The 19434-nt window shown below is 37.5% G+C and overlaps 2 protein-coding genes across 3 annotated transcripts in view; one reads left to right on the top strand and one right to left on the bottom strand.

Moving 5' to 3' along the window:
- WDR44 (WD repeat domain 44) overlaps positions 1-2526 on the top strand; it is a 114772-nt gene extending 112246 nt beyond the window's left edge. Inside the window, exon 20 of the mRNA XM_036929949.2 lies at positions 2393-2526. Coding sequence (XP_036785844.2) covers positions 2393-2487 — 95 coding nt within the window. The 3' untranslated portion in view covers positions 2488-2526. The remainder of the gene's footprint in view (positions 1-2392) is intronic.
- Positions 2527-3227: 701 nt separating this feature from the next.
- LOC118934450 (dedicator of cytokinesis protein 11-like) overlaps positions 3228-19434 on the bottom strand; it is a 163052-nt gene continuing 146845 nt past the window's right edge. The window contains exon 41 of one of the 2 annotated variants that reach the window (XM_057495481.1): positions 3228-4147. In XM_057495481.1, the coding sequence (XP_057351464.1) occupies positions 4028-4147 (120 nt within the window). In that variant the 3' untranslated portion in view covers positions 3228-4027. The remainder of the gene's footprint in view (positions 4148-19434) is intronic. The other variant, XM_057495492.1, reaches the window with a different exon arrangement.

The raw sequence follows: 19434 nt of genomic DNA, 5'->3' as shown, positions 1-19434 counted from the left end.
GTGGGAGGCACGGGGAGGGCTGTGCAACACAGAGAAGACGAGTAGTGATTTTACAGCATCTTACTACGCAGATGGTCAGTGACTGTGAAGGGGTATGTGGGGGGGAGTTGGTGAAGGGGGGAGCCTAGTAAACATAATGTTCATGTAATTGTAGATTAATGATACCAAAATAAAAAAAATAGTCACAGTGTCTTCCACTTCTCCCAGTATCATATTTCAATGTTGATTATAAGCATGTAATCTGCCTCGAAGCTCTCCACCCTTTCTCATTTTCACATAAATTTGCTCATCTGCTGAGCCTCATGAGATCCACAAGCTCTTCTACGGTGCTGCGAGTCTGTTGCTGGTCTACATCGTGCACCATGTTTCAAACTCTGTTAGTTCTTAAGAGTATGGGTAAAACCATATCAACTTGAACCAGTTGTTAATGAAAATAAGTTATTACTAAAATCAATTACAGAATATTATTAAATGTGTTTTCTCACTCTAAAGACTACAACCAAGACGTTTAGAGAGTTGTGAAGACAGAGTAGATACAGTGTATATGTACAAATGTACTTCTAAAAGTATTTGAATGTTTCAAATTTCTCAAGTATTTTTTTACATTTAATCTAACTTAATTTCTGTTATGGTATTATCTATATTATACAGTACAATACCTGCTGTCTGTGAAGAAAAATTTTGATAGCAAAGATGAATTTCAGTCTAGCACTTCTTTTAATTAATTAGAAGATCTAAAATGAAGTTGGACTTATTAAACCTCTATTAAATTCCTGTTTTGCAATATTTCTTTTCTTTCTCTTTCTCTTTTTCTTTTTTTCCAGGATTAAGTCCAGCTTCTCTCTTATAACTTAAAATTATTTGTGTTTTCTTTTCTCAGTGATACCTTTCTGTACCTTATACATAATTTCCCCTACACATTGTGTAGAAAATTCTAGCTTTTAAAACAATTTGAGGCAAAATGAAAAGTACTTTTTTTTAAACTCAGAACTGTACCATATTAACAAGGTTCAATTTATTCACAGGATCTTTTTTAAAGAGGCACAACTTTTAACGAATTATTCTCAAATTTGCATTTGCTATTTTGTACCTATCTAGGTATAACATAGGAGTAAATTCTGAAACTCAAGGTATGAGATCATAAAACATATCTGATTGACCTCTCTCTTTATTCCTGAAATATTTGGCAGTTTAAGCTTCAGTTTTCCTCATGTGTAAAATGGTGATAATACCTGGATTATAAGGTTTTGATAAGAAGTAAAGATAGCATATGTAAAATGCTTGGCATGTAGTAGACATTATCATCGTAATATCATCGTCGCTATTACTGTATCTTACGAAGCATTGATATATACATGCTGAGTTATTTTCTTCTCTAGCCTTTCACATATCTCTGTGTTCTCTGCTGCTGGTACTGCTGCATAGCACTACTTTGAGGTATACCAAAACGGTGGTAAGGAATGCTCAAAGGTTTAAGATACATTTTTAGCGTAACACATAAAAGTGACAAATCGTTGTGTCTTAATTCATGCTGTATGTTACTTCACAGTTAAAGTTTGGTGATTATTTTCCTCCTTACTAATCAGTCCTTCGTAAGTCTACAGTATTTGTACATTAAATAGAGTTAGTTAGCACTGAATTTTGTTTGTTAAATGCTTTTACTGGCAAATGTAAGAGGTAAGCATTTTTGCCATTAGGATAGCTACACATAGCTCTTCAGTACAGACCTGTAAAGGCAAAAAGTGTTGTCAGTGTTCATATAGCAATCCTGTATACTTGATTTCATGGCAGTTTAAGTATGTCTCTGTACAATAAACCAACCACCTTACAGTCAACCTCATTAGAGACCCCCTGTTAGCAACAGACTTGCCCTGCTGACCCCACTTGCCAGCATTCCAGTCCTGGGGCTGAATAACACACTAGCCTCTGGCCATGAAATGAAACATCAGTTTAGAGACCTAGGCTGCCCAGGAGTGAATCCAAGCCTCAAAGAACTGTGGTCTCCCCAAGCCTGGGAAAGACCAGCTAAGACAAGGTAAGTGAAAGTGAGGCTCAGAGAAGAGGGAGAGGTACAGGAGGATGAAAGGATTACAGAAGCAAGCTAAAAGAGAGACTGAACTTGAAAATATGGGTGAATGTTGTAACCACAATGTTGCTCATGTGAAGCCTTCATAAGATTGTGTATCAGTGATACCTTAATAAAAATTTTTTTTAATTTTTAAAAAAAGAGCATTTAGCACATGGAAGAAAAGAAAGAGAGAGACTGAAAAAATGAGAAGAGGATCTCCCCCTGGCCCTCCAACAGGTGTACAGTCATGGGCATGTGATAATTATGACAGCAGGCTTCATATTCCTTTAAAATCAACTGAAAATTATTTTTTATGCTTTTAAGGTATTATGAAGATGGATAACACAGAAGTTCTTCTTTCTGCCGACTTCACTGGAGCAATCAAAGTGTTTATTAACAAAAGGAAAAATGTATCTTAATTTGAATTGACATTTAAAATAAACATATCAGTAAGTCTCTATATGTATCAAAATGGAAAAAAAATAATATAGTGTTTCAGGCTAACATCCCTTTTTTAATTTTTATTTGCATTTGTTCAAATATATTTTTCTGAGAGGCAGTGTTAATGATCTAGTAAACCCTAGACTGATAGACTAGAAAGGACTGTGGCTAGAATAACATTGCCAAACATTAGGCTTTATGTTTTGTTACATTTGTGTTTTTGTTATATAATTGTGAACATGCACAGGTTTCTGCATGAAAATATATTAATATATTAATCACATGTGTGCGCCTTTTGGTTACATGCACTAAATCTAACAGTTAAATTATTTCAGTGGCTCTTTGGCCTCTTATGAGGGGGGTCTTGTTTCTAGCTTAAACAATTTCTTTTGCACAAAATTTCATTTTTAAGAAAAGCGATATCTTTTGACTGAGTTATTGTTTTGAAAATGTTATATAGGTTTTCAGTAGGTCAGCAGCCATGTGTAAATGGTTTTTATAAATTTCTCAACTTGGGGACAAGATTTTGTGTATGTGTGGTCTAAATTACGGACTTAAGATTCTTTTCTTTGTATGTGTATATATAATTTTTTTTTTTGCCACACTGGAGCACAATGTTTCTATGTAAAGAATTCTTTTCATTCTTTATCCATGAGCACCAGGCTTTGCTCACTTAAAAAAATTAAGCCGCATTAAGGAATGAGTCTTCTTTTTTACAATAATGTAAAAATGAACTGTTTACATTTTTTTAAAGCATTGTAGTTTGAAAAATTAAGCTGTTTTGTTTTGTGTTGTTGAATTTGAAAGCCTTTGTAAATATTGATATAATGTACCAATGAAATAACATCTGGGGCAGTGGGACCCTGATCATGTTGTTGATGGTTAGCATATGTTTCTGAAAATAAAAAAGTATTATTAAAAGTTGGTCGCCAACACTTGTTAAACATGTGGCTTTATTTTCAAATGACTTTGGTAAATTGAGGAATGTAAGAAAACAAAGTCTTGTTTTATAATTTGATTTTTGGCTATCAGAAAATCCAGATTTTGGATTCCTAAATTGTAATGTATTAGCTACATACATTTAAGAAAAAATATTGTTTTAATTCTAGTTCTAAGATGAACACTATTAGTTCATCTACATGTTTGTGATCTGTCCTACATTTGTTTTCAAGTATGTAAAGAAGCTGAGGAGCCACAATCCTCCCCTACTTAATCAGCATGGTCTTGGTGTGTTCTGAATTTTCTAATTCACTGCACCTTGTTTGCCTTGGTTTTACCTATCCTGCCTTCTTCCTCTTGTCAGCGTTGTGTTCTTTGCTTGCCCTCTTTCCCCCTTTCCTTACTGTGCTCTACCTCTCTCTCTGTGTTCACTCTTCCGTATTCCATCTACCTGGCAAGAGTTGTTACACCATTGACTTTCTAACTACTCAGTTTCTTTAGTCTCAAGGTCTGCGTGGCAGTGTCATTGGTCTGGTGTTTCAAAGAACTTGTCTTCAACTCTTTGAAGCTGGTTGGCCTCTATGGACTTTCACTGACTTCTGCCCAAGGACTTGGAGCCTGCTGTGTTGCTGGTTGTTTCAGCTGCAGATGATTGGGGTGTTGCCATAGGAATATTTCCTGATAGATTTTATGTGGTTTCTTGAACAAAAAGGGAAAAAAATTGTTGTGATGCAAGCTTATGAGAATAATACTGACAGAAGTTTAGTTTTTAAAATGTTTGCTATCACTATATAAGTACACTGCAAAGTTACAAGTCTTTGAAAGGTAGCATCAAGTTGTATACAAAGAAAAATTGAACAACATTCCTCCGTGAAATGAGCATTAGAAGCTCATTATAAATGGTGTGAAAAGAGCACAAATTCTAGGATCAGATAAACTTGGATTTGGTTTCCTCTGTTAGCAAACGCCTTGGGAAAGTTGTTTATCCTATTTTGATTTCTAGTTCTGTATCTGTAATATGAGAATACCTAAGTGAAATTGTAAAGATTTGCCGAGACATCATGTCTGTGGAAAGCTTGTTGCCTAGTCAGTAGGTGTACTCAGCAACACATACACTTCTCATCACTTCTCCCTAATCCCCGAGTGTCCTCCTAGACCAAAACAAAGTATGTGGAAGTGCCTTCTAGGCATTGGGATATCATGGACAAATAACATTTTAGGGATTGACACAGGTGACCAACATTTTTTGGCCAACTCAACACTTTTTTTAACTGCCATCATCTGTCACCTCCTCATAAAAGAGAGAACATTTTAATACTAAAAGACAGGCATAATCTTATCAGCTTAGAGCAACGAACAGTCTATTAAAGTGAATAAACACAGCTTTGGAAAAAAAGCAACCATAGTCCCTTATGTTGCAATTTCTCCTTCAGTGAAAATTTCATTGTGGACTTGATATGGCAGACTGACGACCACTGTGCTAAAGGAACAAGTTTAAAACCACATCTCATTAAAAGCTCTCTGAAGAATCATATTGAGCCTTTTTCCCTTGACTTGTTTATGTTAATTGAATTAAAATATTAATGACTCAATGTAATTTACATGACTTTCTCTCCAAACTATGCAGCTAGGCAATGGCTTTTTTTTCTTTGAAATACATGTCTAACATTAATATATCATCCCCCAAATTCCAATTTCAGTGGTATAGTTTTGAGTCAGAGGCCAGATTCCCGACTGATATGAAACAAATTGAATACCAGAATATTTTTTTAAATACCTTTATTATCATGGGAATTCATGGTAAAGGCATGTTTGGGATTTAATGTTTCTCCATAAGGTCTCAAAAGAAAAACGCTTCTAATTTCACTAGTTTCTAGCTTCCTGACTGATTTATTCACTAAGCAGATGTTTACTGAACACCTACTATGTACAAAGCACTGCTGGGACTAGAGAAGAATAAGGCACCATTCCTGTGCCAGAGGAGCTCAGTCTGGTGGAGAAGGTGGCCACTGAAACAAGTAAGAGGCCTGGAACTGTCTTGTGACTGTGGCCCTAGAAATGACCCTTCTTGCCCTAACCCTTTCTCTTTACCCTTCCCAGTAACTCACAGCAGCCACTTGATTCTCAAGCCAATCTTTGTTCATCTCATATTAAAAGCAGCAGGGATATACAGGTAAAAGAGTTTATGAGTAAGCTATAGGCAAGGCAGAGAAAATGGACTACCCACTGTGTCAACATTTTCCCTGGTCTCTGGCCTCCTCCCAGCCTAAAATTGTCTTCTTTCCCCCCAAGAAATCTTAACTGTCTTTTGTTTTGAGCTAACTCCTGCTTAACGACCCCCATCCCACCCCACCCAACTGCTCTCCTGTTCCCTTCAGTTCTGAAACTTGACCTGTTCCCTGGATTTGAGTCACTGGTCTCCTAGAGAACCCAGGCTCCCCCTGTTATCCTCAGCCACTTTTCTGGTGTCGGCCCGTGCACATGAAATGTATTCAGGTCGATACAACAGGGCTAGTATGGAGGGGTTGTGGAGATGAGGAGAGTGAGCCACTGCAAAGTCCCAGACACATCAAATGCCATCGTGTCGGTCATCTAATGTAGTCCAAGCAGACAGTTTGCTTGTACATCCAGCTACCCTGCATTACTTTTTTTAAGTAAAATTTTTAATTTGGAAGAACATTAGATTTATAGAAAATTTGCGAAGAAAATACAGAGTTCCCATATACTTCTTACCCTGTTTCCCCTAATGTTAATACATTACCACAGTACGTTAGTAAAAATTAAGAAACCACTCTAGTACATTGTTACTAAGTAAACTCCAACTTTATTCAGATTGCATCTAGTCTTTCCACTAGGAAAAAAAGTTCTTCCTTTTCAGTTCGAAGGTCCAATCCAGGGTACCATATTGCATTTAGGCATATTATGCTTTCTTCAGAAAAGTTTGCAAAGAGTTCATGTATCCCCTGTACCACTTTCCCCTATTGTTAACATCTTATGTTACTGTGGTACATTACATTAAGAAACCAACATTGGTACGTAACTCTTAACTAAACTCTACACTTCATTCAGATTTCACTTGTTTTTTACCTGATGCCCTTTTTCTATTCTGGGATCCCATCTGGGATATGACATTACATGTGGTTGTCAGGTCGTTTTAGGCTTCTCTTTGCCGTAACAGTTCTTAGACTTTCCATGCTTTTAATGACCTCAACAGTTTTGAGGAGTACTGGTCAAGTGCTTTGTTAAATGTCCCTCAGTTTAGGTTTTTTGGATGTTTTTCTCAGAATTTAACCAAAGTTATAGGCTTTTTGGGGGAAGACCACAGAGGTGAATTGCTCCTTTCATTTCATCACATTAAGGATACATGCTATCAACAGACTTATCACCTGGCTGAGGTAGTGTTTGTCAGGTTTCCCTACTACAAAGTTCCTTGTTTCTCTCTGTGAATCTACTGTGGAAGTAAATCACTAAACAGCCCAAACTCAAGGTGTAGGGAGGAGTTAAGGCCCACCTCTCTGAGGGGCAAGTATACAACTTATTTGGGATTGTTATATACAGGAGATAGGCTTCGTCTCCCTCATTTATTTACCAATTCAACCATTTATTTATGTTAGCATGGACTTATGGGTATTTTATACTTTGAATTATAATCCAGTACTGAATTATTTTGTTAATTCAACTTGTTTCAGCTTTAACTATTGAGAATTCTTTAAAGTTGGTTTCTGTGTCCCTTGGATATGTCCCCCCCCCACTTTTTTTTTGAGCATTTCCTCTTTTTCTGTCACTCCAAGATGGTCCAGGCTCATCATGTATATTTCCTACCCCAACCATTTACCCATTTATTCAAAGAGCCCTGTTCCTTTTATTGGAGGAGGGGTATTAGAAACCAAGGTCTAGGTGGTACATGTGCTCTTTGCTACTGAGGTGCTGTTTCTCTTAGGCTCTCAGTTGATGGAGCAAAGAAATAAATGTGTATATACTAATATCTGTATTTACATATATCTATAAATATCTGCATAATTAACATTAAGTGATTTCTTACTGATGTCTCTGACTAATCCATTAACACAGGTATTATTCTAGCTTCCTCCTCTTGCTTGTCAGTAACCACCTTTTCCAACAGTAAGAAACCTGGCTCCCACCATTTACTACCCATTTACTTGTTTGTTCAATTCCAGCATAACATATCTATCTCACAGTTTCAGAATTGCTAACCTGTACCCTCATGAGAAACAACTTTACCAGCTAGATTAGTGTTTCCATACAGACCTTTATCTTTGGTGTCATAGTTCTTAGTCACAACACCATTTTCCACAGTTACTTAGGTCAGTGCCTTTTCTCCCCACCCATACTACCTTTTTAATATTAGACTCATTTAAATTGCTTGTCCCTCTAATAAAAGTCTGTTGGGATTTGATGATGTACATGCCATACTTAGTTTACTAAGCAGTGGCATTCCTACCTTGCTTTCAGATGCTTAGCATTACCCTAAAACTGTTTCACAATTTTGTCCTGTTGGCTGCACTGAAGTTTCACTCATTCAGCAAACATGAAGTGGTTAGTCTTTCAAGACCTTGAGGGGGTCTAATAGGCAAAACAGACAAGAATGATGATTCCACCCAGACTCTGTTTACATGATTAAAGGGCTCATCTGATTATTTTTTCTCTCTCAATACCAAGCCATTTATTGAGGGGGCAGAGGAATATATATATATATATATATATATATATATATATATATATATATATATATATATATATATATATATATATATATATATTTGAGAACTGGGTTTCTACTTAACCTGATACAGTAGAAACCCAGTTCTCAAATTCAACATGCAAGCAGCTATTAATTACTCCTTGCCTAAATATAAGCAGAATTCCAAGTTATCAAAAAAGTGAACTCACTTGAAAATTCACAAACTTTGATGAAATCTTGAGGAATTAGAAATTCATTAACAGGTAGGAAGTCCATTCTCTCAGTCATCTCTAGTTTAGTTATGAATAAATAATCTCTCCTGATGAAAAGACAGAGGTAGAGCCATTTTAATAGATACTCAAGTTGGAATATATTGGTCATTGGGATTCATGCTATGGCTCTTCATAGAGGCTAGCCTAACATCCCATAACTTGGTTGCAGTGAGTCTGCCTGCATTAGTTTGCTAGGGCTGCAGTAACAAAACAAGACTGGGTACTTAAACAACAGAAATTTATTTTCTCACAGTTCTGGAGGCTGAAAGTCTAAGTTCAAGATGCTGGCAGGTCTGGGTTCTGAGGCCTCTCGGCTTGCAGATGGCTGCCTTGCTGCCTCTTCACATGGCCATTCCTCTGCACATGTGTCCCTTGTGTCTTTCTGGATGTCCTAATCTCTTCTTACAAGGATACAGGCGTGTTGGATTAAGTCCCACTTTCAAGGCCTCATTTTAATACCTCTTTATAGGCCCTATCTTCAAATACAGCCATATTCTTAGATATTGGGGGTTAGGGCTTCAACATTTCAATTTTGGGGAAACAGTTCAGTCCATAAAGCTGACCCCAACAGTCATTTTATTTAAATCTAAAATGTGATAAAACTGTAGTATCAACAGGAAACAGGGAAATTGGAAATAGTAAAATTAATTAGCCTGCAGCTGTTTTTTCAGGCCCTGTGTTTACAGTTATACATGAAATACATCTAAATCAGACAAGCTCAAAGATGAAGCAAATTGACAGTGTAGAATGTCAGGGCTTTATATATATATATATATATATATATATATATACACACACACACACACACACACATGTAATATAATAAACGTAATGCAGATACTAGAGTGTCTAAACTCTGGACTTAATCCTTCACATGCACTGTTTAAAACATTTTAAACATCTATATTGATATCTAATTCACATACCATAAAATGTACCCATTTAAACTGTATAATTCAATGGTCTTAGTTGTACAACCATCACATATCCAAGTTTAGAACATTTCCATCACCCCAAGAAGAAATCCTGTACCCATTAGAAATCACTTCCCACTGCGCACTTCCCTTCACCCAGCCCCACTAATTTACTTTATGTCTGTATGGATTTGCTTATTCTGGACACTTCATATAAACAGAATCGTATGTTCCCATTCATCTCTGACTCCTTTCACTTAGCTTAATATTTTCAAGGTTTATCCATGTTGTATCATGTTGTTGGGCTTTTCTGTTTACCATCTTTGGCCATTATAAATAATGGTGCTCTGAGCATTTGTGCACAACTTTTTGCATGGACATTTGTTTTCATTTCTCTTGGGCATATCCTTAGGAATAAGATGGATAACTTTTAACTTCTTCAGGAACTGTGGAGCTGTTTTGTACAGTGGGTACACCATTTCACATTTCCACCAGCAATGTATGAGGGCTCCAGTTCCTCCACATCATGCACATGTTACTGTCTTTTTTTTATTATAGCCATCCTAGTGGATGTGAAATCCATTGTCATTGTGATTTTGATTTGCATTTCCTTAATAACTAATGATGTTGAGCATCTTCATGTGCTTGCTGACCATTTGTACGTTTTCTTTGGAGAAATCTGTATTCAAATCTTTTCCCCATTTTTTTTGTTTGTCAGCGGTATTTTTGTTATTAGGGTATCATTGATATGCAATTACATGAGCAACATTGTGGTGACAATGTCCCCACCACATACCCCATTACAGTCACTGTCCATCAGCATAGTAAGACGCTACAGAGTCACTACTTGTCTTCTCTTTGCTATACTGCCTTCCCCATGTCCCCCCAAACACATTATGTGTGCTCATCGTAATGCCCCTTATTCCTCTTCTCCCTCCTTTCACCCCCTCCAGTCCCTTTCCCTTTGGCAACTCTTAGGCCATTCTTGGGTTCTGTGAGTCTGCTGCTGTTTTGTTCCTTCAGTTTTTGCTTTCTTCTTACACTCCACAGATGAGTGAAATCATCTGGTACTTGTCTTTCACCCCATGGCTTATTTCACTGAACATAATACCCTCTAGCTCCATCCATGTCGTTGCAAATGGTAGGATTTGTTTTCTTCTTATGGCTGAATAGGATTCCACTGTGTATATGTACCACCTCTTCTTTATCCATTCATCTACTGATGGACACTTAGGTTGCTTCCACGTCCTGGCTATTGTAAATAGAGCTGTGATAAACATAGGGGTGCATATGTCTTTTTGAATCTGTGATCTTGTTTTCTTCAGGGAAATTCCCAGGAGTGAAAGTCCGTGGTCAAATGGTATTTCTATTTTGAGTTTTTTGAGGAACCTCCATACTGCTTTCCACAATGGTTGAACTAAGTTACATTCCCACCAGCAGTGTAGGACAGTTTCCCTTTCTCCACATCCTCGCCAACATTTGTTGTTGTTTATCTTTTGGATGGTGGCCATCCTTACTGGTGTGAGGTGATACCTCATTGTGGTTTTAATTTGCATTTCTCTGATGACTAGCGATGTGGAGCATCTTCTCATGTGCCTGTTGGCCATCTGAATTTCTTCTTTGGAGAAGTGTCTGTTCAGCTTCTCTTCCCATTTTTTAATTGGATTATTTGCTTTTTGTTTATTGAGGAGCGTGAGCTCTTTATATAATTTGGATGTCAACCCTTTATCGTATATGTCATTTATGAATATATTCTCCCATACTGTAGGATGCCTTTTTGTTCTATTCTTGGTGTCATTTGTTGTACAGAAGCTTTTTACTTTGTTATAGTCCCACTTGTTCATTTTTCCTTTGTTTCCCTTGCCTGGGGAGATATGTTCATGAAGAAGTTGCTCATGTTTATATTCAACAGTTTTCCCTGTTTTCTTCTAAAAGTTTTCTGGTTTCAGGACTTACATTCAGGTGCTTGATCCATTTCGAGTTTACTTTTGTGTATGGGGTTAGACAGTGATCCAGTTTCATTCTCTTGAATGTAGCTGTCCAGTTTTGCCAACACCAGTTGTTGAAGAGGCTGTCATTTCCCCATTGTATATCCATGGCTCCTTTATTGTATATTAATTGACAGTGTATGCTTGGGTTAATTTTCTTTTTCTTCTTTTTTTCTTTTGGTATCATTAATCTACAATTACATGAAGAACATTATGTTTACTAGGCTCCCCCCTTCACCAAGTCCCCCCCACAAACCCCATTACAGTCACTGTCCATCAGCGTAGTAAGATGCTGTAGAATCACTACTTGTCTTCTCTGTGTTGCCCAACCCTCCCCTTGCCCCCCCCCACATTATACATGCTAATCGTAATGCCCCCTTTCTTTTCCTCCGCCCTTGTCCCTCCCTTCCCAACCATCCTCCTCAGTCCCTTTCCCATTGGTAACAGTTAGTCCATTCTTGGGTTCTGTGATTCTGCTGCTGTTTTGTTCCTTCAGTTTTTCTTTGTTCTTATACTCCATATATAAGTGAAATCATTTGGTACTTGTCTTTCTCCACCTGGCTTATTTCACTGAGCATAATCCCCTCTAGCTTCTTCCATGTTGTTGCAAATGGTAGGATTTGTTTTCTTCTTATGGCTGAATAATATTCCATTCTGTCTGTGTACCACATCTTCTTTAACCATTCATCTACTGATGGACACTAGGTTGCTTCCATATCTTGGCTATTGTAAATAGTGCTGCGATAAACATAGGGGTGCCTCTGTCTTTTTCAAACTGCGCTGCTGTATTCTTAGGGTAAATTCCTATGAGTGAAATTCCTGGGTCAAATGGTATTTCTATTTTGAGCTTTTTGAGGAACCTCCATATTGCTTTCCACAATGGTTGGACTAATTTACATCCCCACCAGCAGTGTAGGAGGGTTCCCCTTTCTCCACAACCTCACCAACATTTGTTGTTGTTTGTCTTTTGGATGGTGGTGATCCTTACTGGTGTGAGGTGATATCTCATTGCAGTTTTAATTTGCATTTCTCTGATGACAAGCGATGTGGAGCATCTTTTCATATGTCTATTGGCCATCTGAATTTCTTCTCTGGAAAACTGTTCAGCTCCTCTCCCCATTTTTTAATTGGATTATTTGCTTTTTGTTTGTTGAGGTGTGTGAGCTCTTTATATATTTTGGATCTCAACCCTTGGGTTAATATCTTGACTGTCTAGTCTGTTCCATTGGTCTATGGGTCCGTTCTTGTGCCAGTACCAAATTGTCTTGATTACTGTGGCTTTGTAGTAGAGCTTGAAGTTGGGAAGCAAGATCCCCCATGTTTTATTCTTCCTTATCAGGATTGCTTTGGCTATTCAGGGTCTTTTGTGGTTCCATATGAATATTAGAACTATTTGTTCCAGTTCGTTGAAGGACACTGTCGGTATTTTGATAGGGATTGCATTGAATCTGTAGATTGCTTTAGGCAGGATGGCCATTTTGACAATATTAGTTCTTCCTAGCCAAGAGCATTGGATGAATTTCTATTTATTAGTGTCCTCTTTAATTTCTCTCAAGAGTGTCTTGTAGTTTTTAGGGTATAGGTCTTTCACTTCCTTGATTAGGTTTATTCCTAGGTATTTTATTCTTTTTGATGCAATTGTGAATGGAATTGTTTTCCTGATTTCTCTTTCTGCTTAGTTCATCATTAATGTATAGGAATGCAACAGATTTCTGTGTATTAATTTTGTATCCTGCAACTTTGCTGAATTCATATATTATTTCTAGTAGTTTTGGAGTAGATTCCTTAGGGTTTTTTATGAACAATATCATGTCATCTGCAAACAGTGGCAGTTGAACTTCCTTACCAATCTGGATGCCTTTTATTTCTTTGTGTTGTCTAATTGCCATGGCTAGGACCTCCAGTACTAAATTCAATAAAAGCAGGGAGAGAGGGCATCCTTGTCTTGTCCACAATCTTAGAAGAAAAGCTCTCAGATTTTCACTGTTAAGAATGATGTTAGCTTTGAGTTTGTTATATATGGCCTTTATTATGTTGAGGTACTTGTCCTTTATACACATCTTGTTGAGAGTTTTTATCATGAATGTGTGTTGAATTTTATCAAATGCTTTTTCAGCATCTATGGAGATGATCATGTGACTTTTATCCTTCTTTCGATATAGTGGATGATGTTGATGGGTTTTCGAATGTTGTACCATCCTTACATACCTAGGATAAATCCCACTCGGTCATGATGTATGATCCTCTTGATGTATTTTTGAATTCGGTTTGCTAATATTATTGTTGAGTATTTTTGCATCTATGTTCACCAGGGATGTTTTTCTTTTTTGTTGTGTCTTTGCCTGGTTTTGGTATTAGAGTGATGCTAGCTTCATAGACTGAGTTTGGAAGTATTCCCTCCTCTTCTATTTTTTGGAAAACTTTAAGGAGAATGGGTATTATGTCTTCTCTAAATGTCTGATAAAATTCAGCAGTGAAGCCATCTGGTCAAGGGGGTTTTGTTCTTGGGCAGTTTTTTGATTACCAGTTCAATTTCCTTACTGGTAATTGGTCTATTCAGATTTTGTGTTTCTTCCTTCCTGTGTCAGTCTTGGAAAGTTGTATTTTTCAAGAAAGTTGTCCATTTCTTCTAGGTTATCCAGTTTGTTAGCATGTAATTTTTCGTAGTATTCTCTAATAATTCTTTGTATTTCTGTGGTGTCTGTAGTGGTTTTTCCTTTCTCATTTCTGATTGTTTATGTGTGTAGATTCTCTTTTTTTCTTGATAAGTCTGGCTAGGAGTTTATCTATTTTGCTTATTTTCTCAAATAACCAGCTCTCGGTTTCATTAATTCTTTCTACTGCTTTTTTTTTCTCCATATTTTTTTTTGGTATCATTAACCTACAATTACATGAGCAACATTATGGTTACTAGACTCCCCCCATCATCAAGTCCCCACCATTTCTATTGCTTTGTTATTCTCAATTTTATTTATTTCTTCTCTGATCTTTATTATGTCCCTCCGTCTACTGACTTGGGGCCTCATTTGTTCTTCTTTTTCCAGTTTCATAATTGTGAATTTAGATTAATTCATTTGGGATTGTTCTTCCTTCTTTAAATAGGCCTGGATTACTATATACTTTCCTCTTTGACTGCCTTTGCTGTGTCCCACAGAAGTTGGGGAGCTGTTGTTTTCATTTGTCTCCATATATTGCTTGATCTCTGTTTTAATTTGGTCATTGGTCCATTGATTATTTAGGAACATACTGTTAAGCCTCCATGTGTTTGTGAGCCTTTTTGTTTTCTTTGTACAATTTATTTCTAGTTTTCTACCCTTGTGATCTGAGAAGTTGGTTGTTACAATTTCAATCTTTTTGAATTTACTGAGGCTCTTTTTGTGGCCTAGTATGTGGTCTACTCTGGAGAATGTTCCATGTGCACTTGAGAAGAATGTGTATCCTGCTACTTTTGGGTGGAGTGTTCTATAGATGTCTGTTAGGTCCATCTGTGTTGTTCAGTGCCTCTGTGTCCTCACTTATTTTCTGCCTGGTTGATCTGACATTTGGAGTGAGTGGTGTGTTGAAGTCTCCTAAAATGAATGCATTGCATTATATTTCCCCCTTTAATTCTGTTAGTATTTGTTTCACATATGTCGGTGCTCCTGGGTTGGGTGCATAGATTTTTATAATGGTTATATCCTCTTGTTGGACTGACCCCTTTATCATCATGTAATGTTCTTCTTTATCTCTTGTTACTTTCTTTGTTTTGAAGTCTATTTTGTCTGATACAAGTACTGCAACACCTGCTTTTTTTCTCCCTTTTCTTTGCATGAAATAATCTTTTTCCATCCCTTCACTTTTAGTCTGTGTATGTCTTTAGGTTTGAAGTGAGTCTCTTGTAAGCAGCATATATATGGGTCTTGCTTTTTTATCCATTCTGTAACTCTGTGTCTTTCGACTGGTGCTTTCCATCCACTTACATTTAGGGAGATTATCAATAGATATGTACTGATTGCCATTGCAGGCTTTGGATTCATGGTTACCAAAGGTTCAAGGACAGCCTCTTTACTATCCAGCAGTCTACCTTAACTCACTTATTATGCTGTTATAAACACAATCTGATTATTCTTTTTTCTCTCCCTTCTTTTTCTTCTTCCTCCACTCTTTATATGTTAGGTGTCATATGCTGTACTCTGTGTTTTTGTGGATAGCTGATTTAATTTTGCCTTTGGTTAGTATTTAGTTGGGTCTACTTTGCTGTGGTTTTATTTTCTCTGGTCACAGCTATTTAGTCTTAGGCACGCTTCCATCTAGAGCAGTCCCTTTAAAATACAGTATAGAGATGGTTTCTGGGAGGTATATTACCTCAATTTTTGCTTATCTGGGAATTGTTTAATCCCTCCTTCAAATTTAAACGATAACCTTGCCGGGTAGAGTATTCTTGGTTCAAGGCCCTTCTGTTTCATTGCATTGAATATACCATGCCATTCCCTTCTGGCCTGTAAGGTTTCTGCTGAGAAGTCTGATGATAGCCTGATGGGTTTTCCTTTTTAGGTGATCTTTTTTCTCTCTGTAGCTGTTTCTAATATTCTGTCCTTGTCCTTGATCTTTGCCATTTTAATTATGTCTTGGTTTTGTCCTCTTTGGGTCCCTTGTGTTGGGAGATCTGTGGGCTTCCATGGTCTGAGAGACTATTTCCTTCCCCAGCTTGGGGAAGTTTTCAGCAATTATTTCTTCAAACTTTCTATCCCTTTTTCTCTCTTCTTCTGGTACCCCTATAATGCAAATATTGTTCCGTTTGGATTGGTCACACATTTCTCTTAATACTCTTTCATTCCTAGAGATCCTTTTTTGTCTCTCTGCCTCAGCTTCTCTGTATTCCTGTTCTCTTATTTCTATTCCATTTACTGTCTCCTCTACCTCACCTAATCCGCTTTTAGATCCCTCCATTGTTTGTTTCATTTCAGTTATCTCCCTTCTGAATTCATCCCTTAGTTCTTGAATATTTTTCTGTAGCTCCATTAGCATGCTTATGACTTTTATTTTGAATTATTTTTCAGGAAGATTGGTGATCAGTCTCACCAAGCCCTCTTTCTTGTGTTTGAGGGATTTGGGATTGAACCAAGTTCTTCTGCCTTTTCATAGTCCTGGATCGATGGGAGTGCTTGCAGGCAAGTGGCACAGGTATCAGCTGGGAGGACAAAGTCCCTTCCTGCTTCCCGGTCACCATGCCTGTCTCAGCTGTTTGTGCTGGTTTACCACATGTAAGGAGTGTCCTCTGGGTTAATCCCCTAATCAGCCATGGGGGGTGACCCTCGGGATGGCCTAGGGTGATGGCAGGGATTGCCAGTGAGTGGCACAGGTTCTGCTGTGAGAACAAAGACTTTTCCTGTTTCCTGGTCTCAACGCCCATTTCCACTGTCTGTGCCAGTTAACCACATACAGGGAGCAGCCTCTGCATCTGGGCTGGTTATCCGAGCACAGGGGGCAGCCTCTGCATTAAGCTGTGTAGTTCCTGTCGGCAGGGCTGCCCTCCGGCTGGTATGCAGCAGTGACTGGGACAGCCAGTTTGCGCACACGTGCTGGCGGGTAGGAAGGAGCAGCAGGCTGCTTATCGCGGTGAGGGGCCTCAGTGCTGCATTGCCAGCCAGGGGGATAGGGCACCTGATGCTCCTGAAAGTTCCCAGCCTGCTGGGCTGAGTGTGCCAGGATGATTTTTTCCACCTGTTCCTTTTCCTAATCCCTTGTCCCTTTAGCAACCTTCTGACTGTTGAGAAGTCTTTTAAAGAGCCTGCTTTTCTTTTGTCCCAGAGCAGCCAGTTGTGAGAACCTGTTCTCAGTCTTAGTCTCAGACTTTGCTTTTCAGCCCCTCTAATCTCCAGAGCACCATGCAGTGTTGGTCTGTGCTCCCAGGGTAGAATTCTAGGGTTGGGTATTTAGCAGTCCTGTGCTTCCACTCTCTCCCTGCTCTGATTCTTTCCCTCCCACCGGTGAGCTGGGGTGGGGCGAGTGCTTGGGGGATCATGGCTTTACACCTTACCCTTTTCCATGAGATGTTAACTTGTCCCAGATGTAGAATGGCTGGTGTACTGTTACTTCTGGTCACTCTTTTAGGAATAGTTGTATTTGCTGTATTTTCAAAATATATGTGCTTTTGGGAGATTTCCGCCACACTACTCATGCCATCATCTTTTCTCTGCCTCATCTTTTGCCCATTTTTTAATTGGATTATTTTTCATTTTTGTTACTGTTGTAAGACTACTTTATATATTATGGATAGAAATTCCTTAATCAGATAGATGATATGCAAGTATCTTCTCCAATTCTGTAAGTTGTCTTTTCACCTTTGTGATGTGTCTGTCCTTTGAAGCACAAATCTTTAATTTTCATATATATATTTTTTTATCCTTTTTGCTTTTGGTGTCGTATTTAATAAGCCATTGCCTTATCCAAGGTCACAAAGATTTATTCCTAAGTCTTCTTCTACAAGTCTTAGTTTTAGCTATGTCTATGATCGATTTTGAGTTAATTGCATGTTGTAAGAAAGAAGTCCAACTTTATTCTTTTGCATGTGGTTATCCAGTTGTCCCAGCACTGCTTCTTGAAAAGATTCTTTTCCCACTGTATTGCCTTGGAATTCTTGTCTAAAATGATTGTAATGTTAGGGTTTATTTCTGGACTCTCAATTTCATTCCATTGATCTATATGCCTATCTGTATGCCAGTACCAAACTGTCTTGACTGTTGCACCTGTGTAATGACTTTTGCAATTGGGAACTATCAATCCTTCATCTTTGTTCTTCCTTTTCAAAATTGTTTTAGCTACTCTGGGTCATTTGCATTTCCATATGAATTTTAAGATCAGTTTGCCAATTTCTGCAAAAACTTGGAATTGAATGGGGAAAATTAACCCTTATTTCTCTGATAAAAAAATACTTTTAATGTACTTCTGACGAGTTCACAGGAATTTGAAAAGTGTGTAGGAACCAAGTTTTAAGCAGCTGGTTAAGGCTAAGCAACATAGGAAAAATTTCAAAGCAAATGATTTTCAGATGATCACCTGGGTTGCCTTGAACCATTTATAATATGCTTCAGATCTCAGACATTGAGGAAGGAGTTATAATTATGATTTCAATCATTGTATTGCATATTTTCTGAGTTCCTACTATACTATATACAGTACCTATACTAGGTACTATAAAGAATAGAAAGATAAGGCATAGCCTTTTCCTTCAAAGGTCACAATTAGAACACCCTTTATTAATAGAAAGCTTTGCTCACTATTAGAATTAATAAAGCCTTTTCAGATTAATACAAGGACATAAACAATATGAGAATCTGTTGTACCTGTTTATTCAACTTTCAGTTTTGTGGGAAACCTAATTCTTAGGAGGCTTCAGTAAAAAGCTAGAGAAACCAAGGCTTAAGTATTATTTACATACAAAATATTACCCTCTGAGCAGCATTTGTAGTAGAGCCAGGTTACATATGCTGATTGCTGGCTGGGACTAATAGCAAAGCTTAGGTGTTAGGATTCAGTTGCTGACATAACTGATCTACAAGCTGATACAAATTTCATAAGAAATCTCTTTTAATTTAAAATTTTATTTGTGTATAGTGTCATATCATCTGCAAATAGTGAGTTTTACTTCTTCCTCACCAGTTTTGGTACTGTTTGTTTCTTTTTCTTGTCTGACTGCTGTGGCTAGGATCTCCAGTATGATACTGAATAAAAGTAGATAAAAAAAGAACCCTCCTACACTGTTAGTGGGAATGTAAATTGGTGCCACTACTGTGGAAGCAGTGTGAAGTTTCCTCAAAAAAACTAAGAAAAAAAAATACTGTACAACCCAAAATTCCACTTTTGGGAATTTACCCAAGGAAAACACAATCACTGACTCAAAAAAATATATGCACTCCTATTTTATTGTTGCATTATTTAAAATAGCTAAGATATGGAAGCAACCTATGTGTCCATCAATAGATGAATGGATAATGAAGATGTGGTACACATACACAGTGGAATATTATTCAGCCATTAAAAAAATGAAAGAAATCTCACCATTTACAACAACATAGATGGACCTAGAGGATATCCTGCTAAGTGAAATAAACCAGGCAAAGAAAGACAA

This window comes from Manis pentadactyla, chromosome X (genome assembly GCF_030020395.1).
Source record: "Manis pentadactyla isolate mManPen7 chromosome X, mManPen7.hap1, whole genome shotgun sequence".
NCBI lineage: Eukaryota > Metazoa > Chordata > Mammalia > Pholidota > Manidae > Manis > Manis pentadactyla.
The sequence above is the reverse complement of the archived record's forward strand: the minus strand, read 5'-3'. Positions and strand labels throughout refer to the sequence as shown.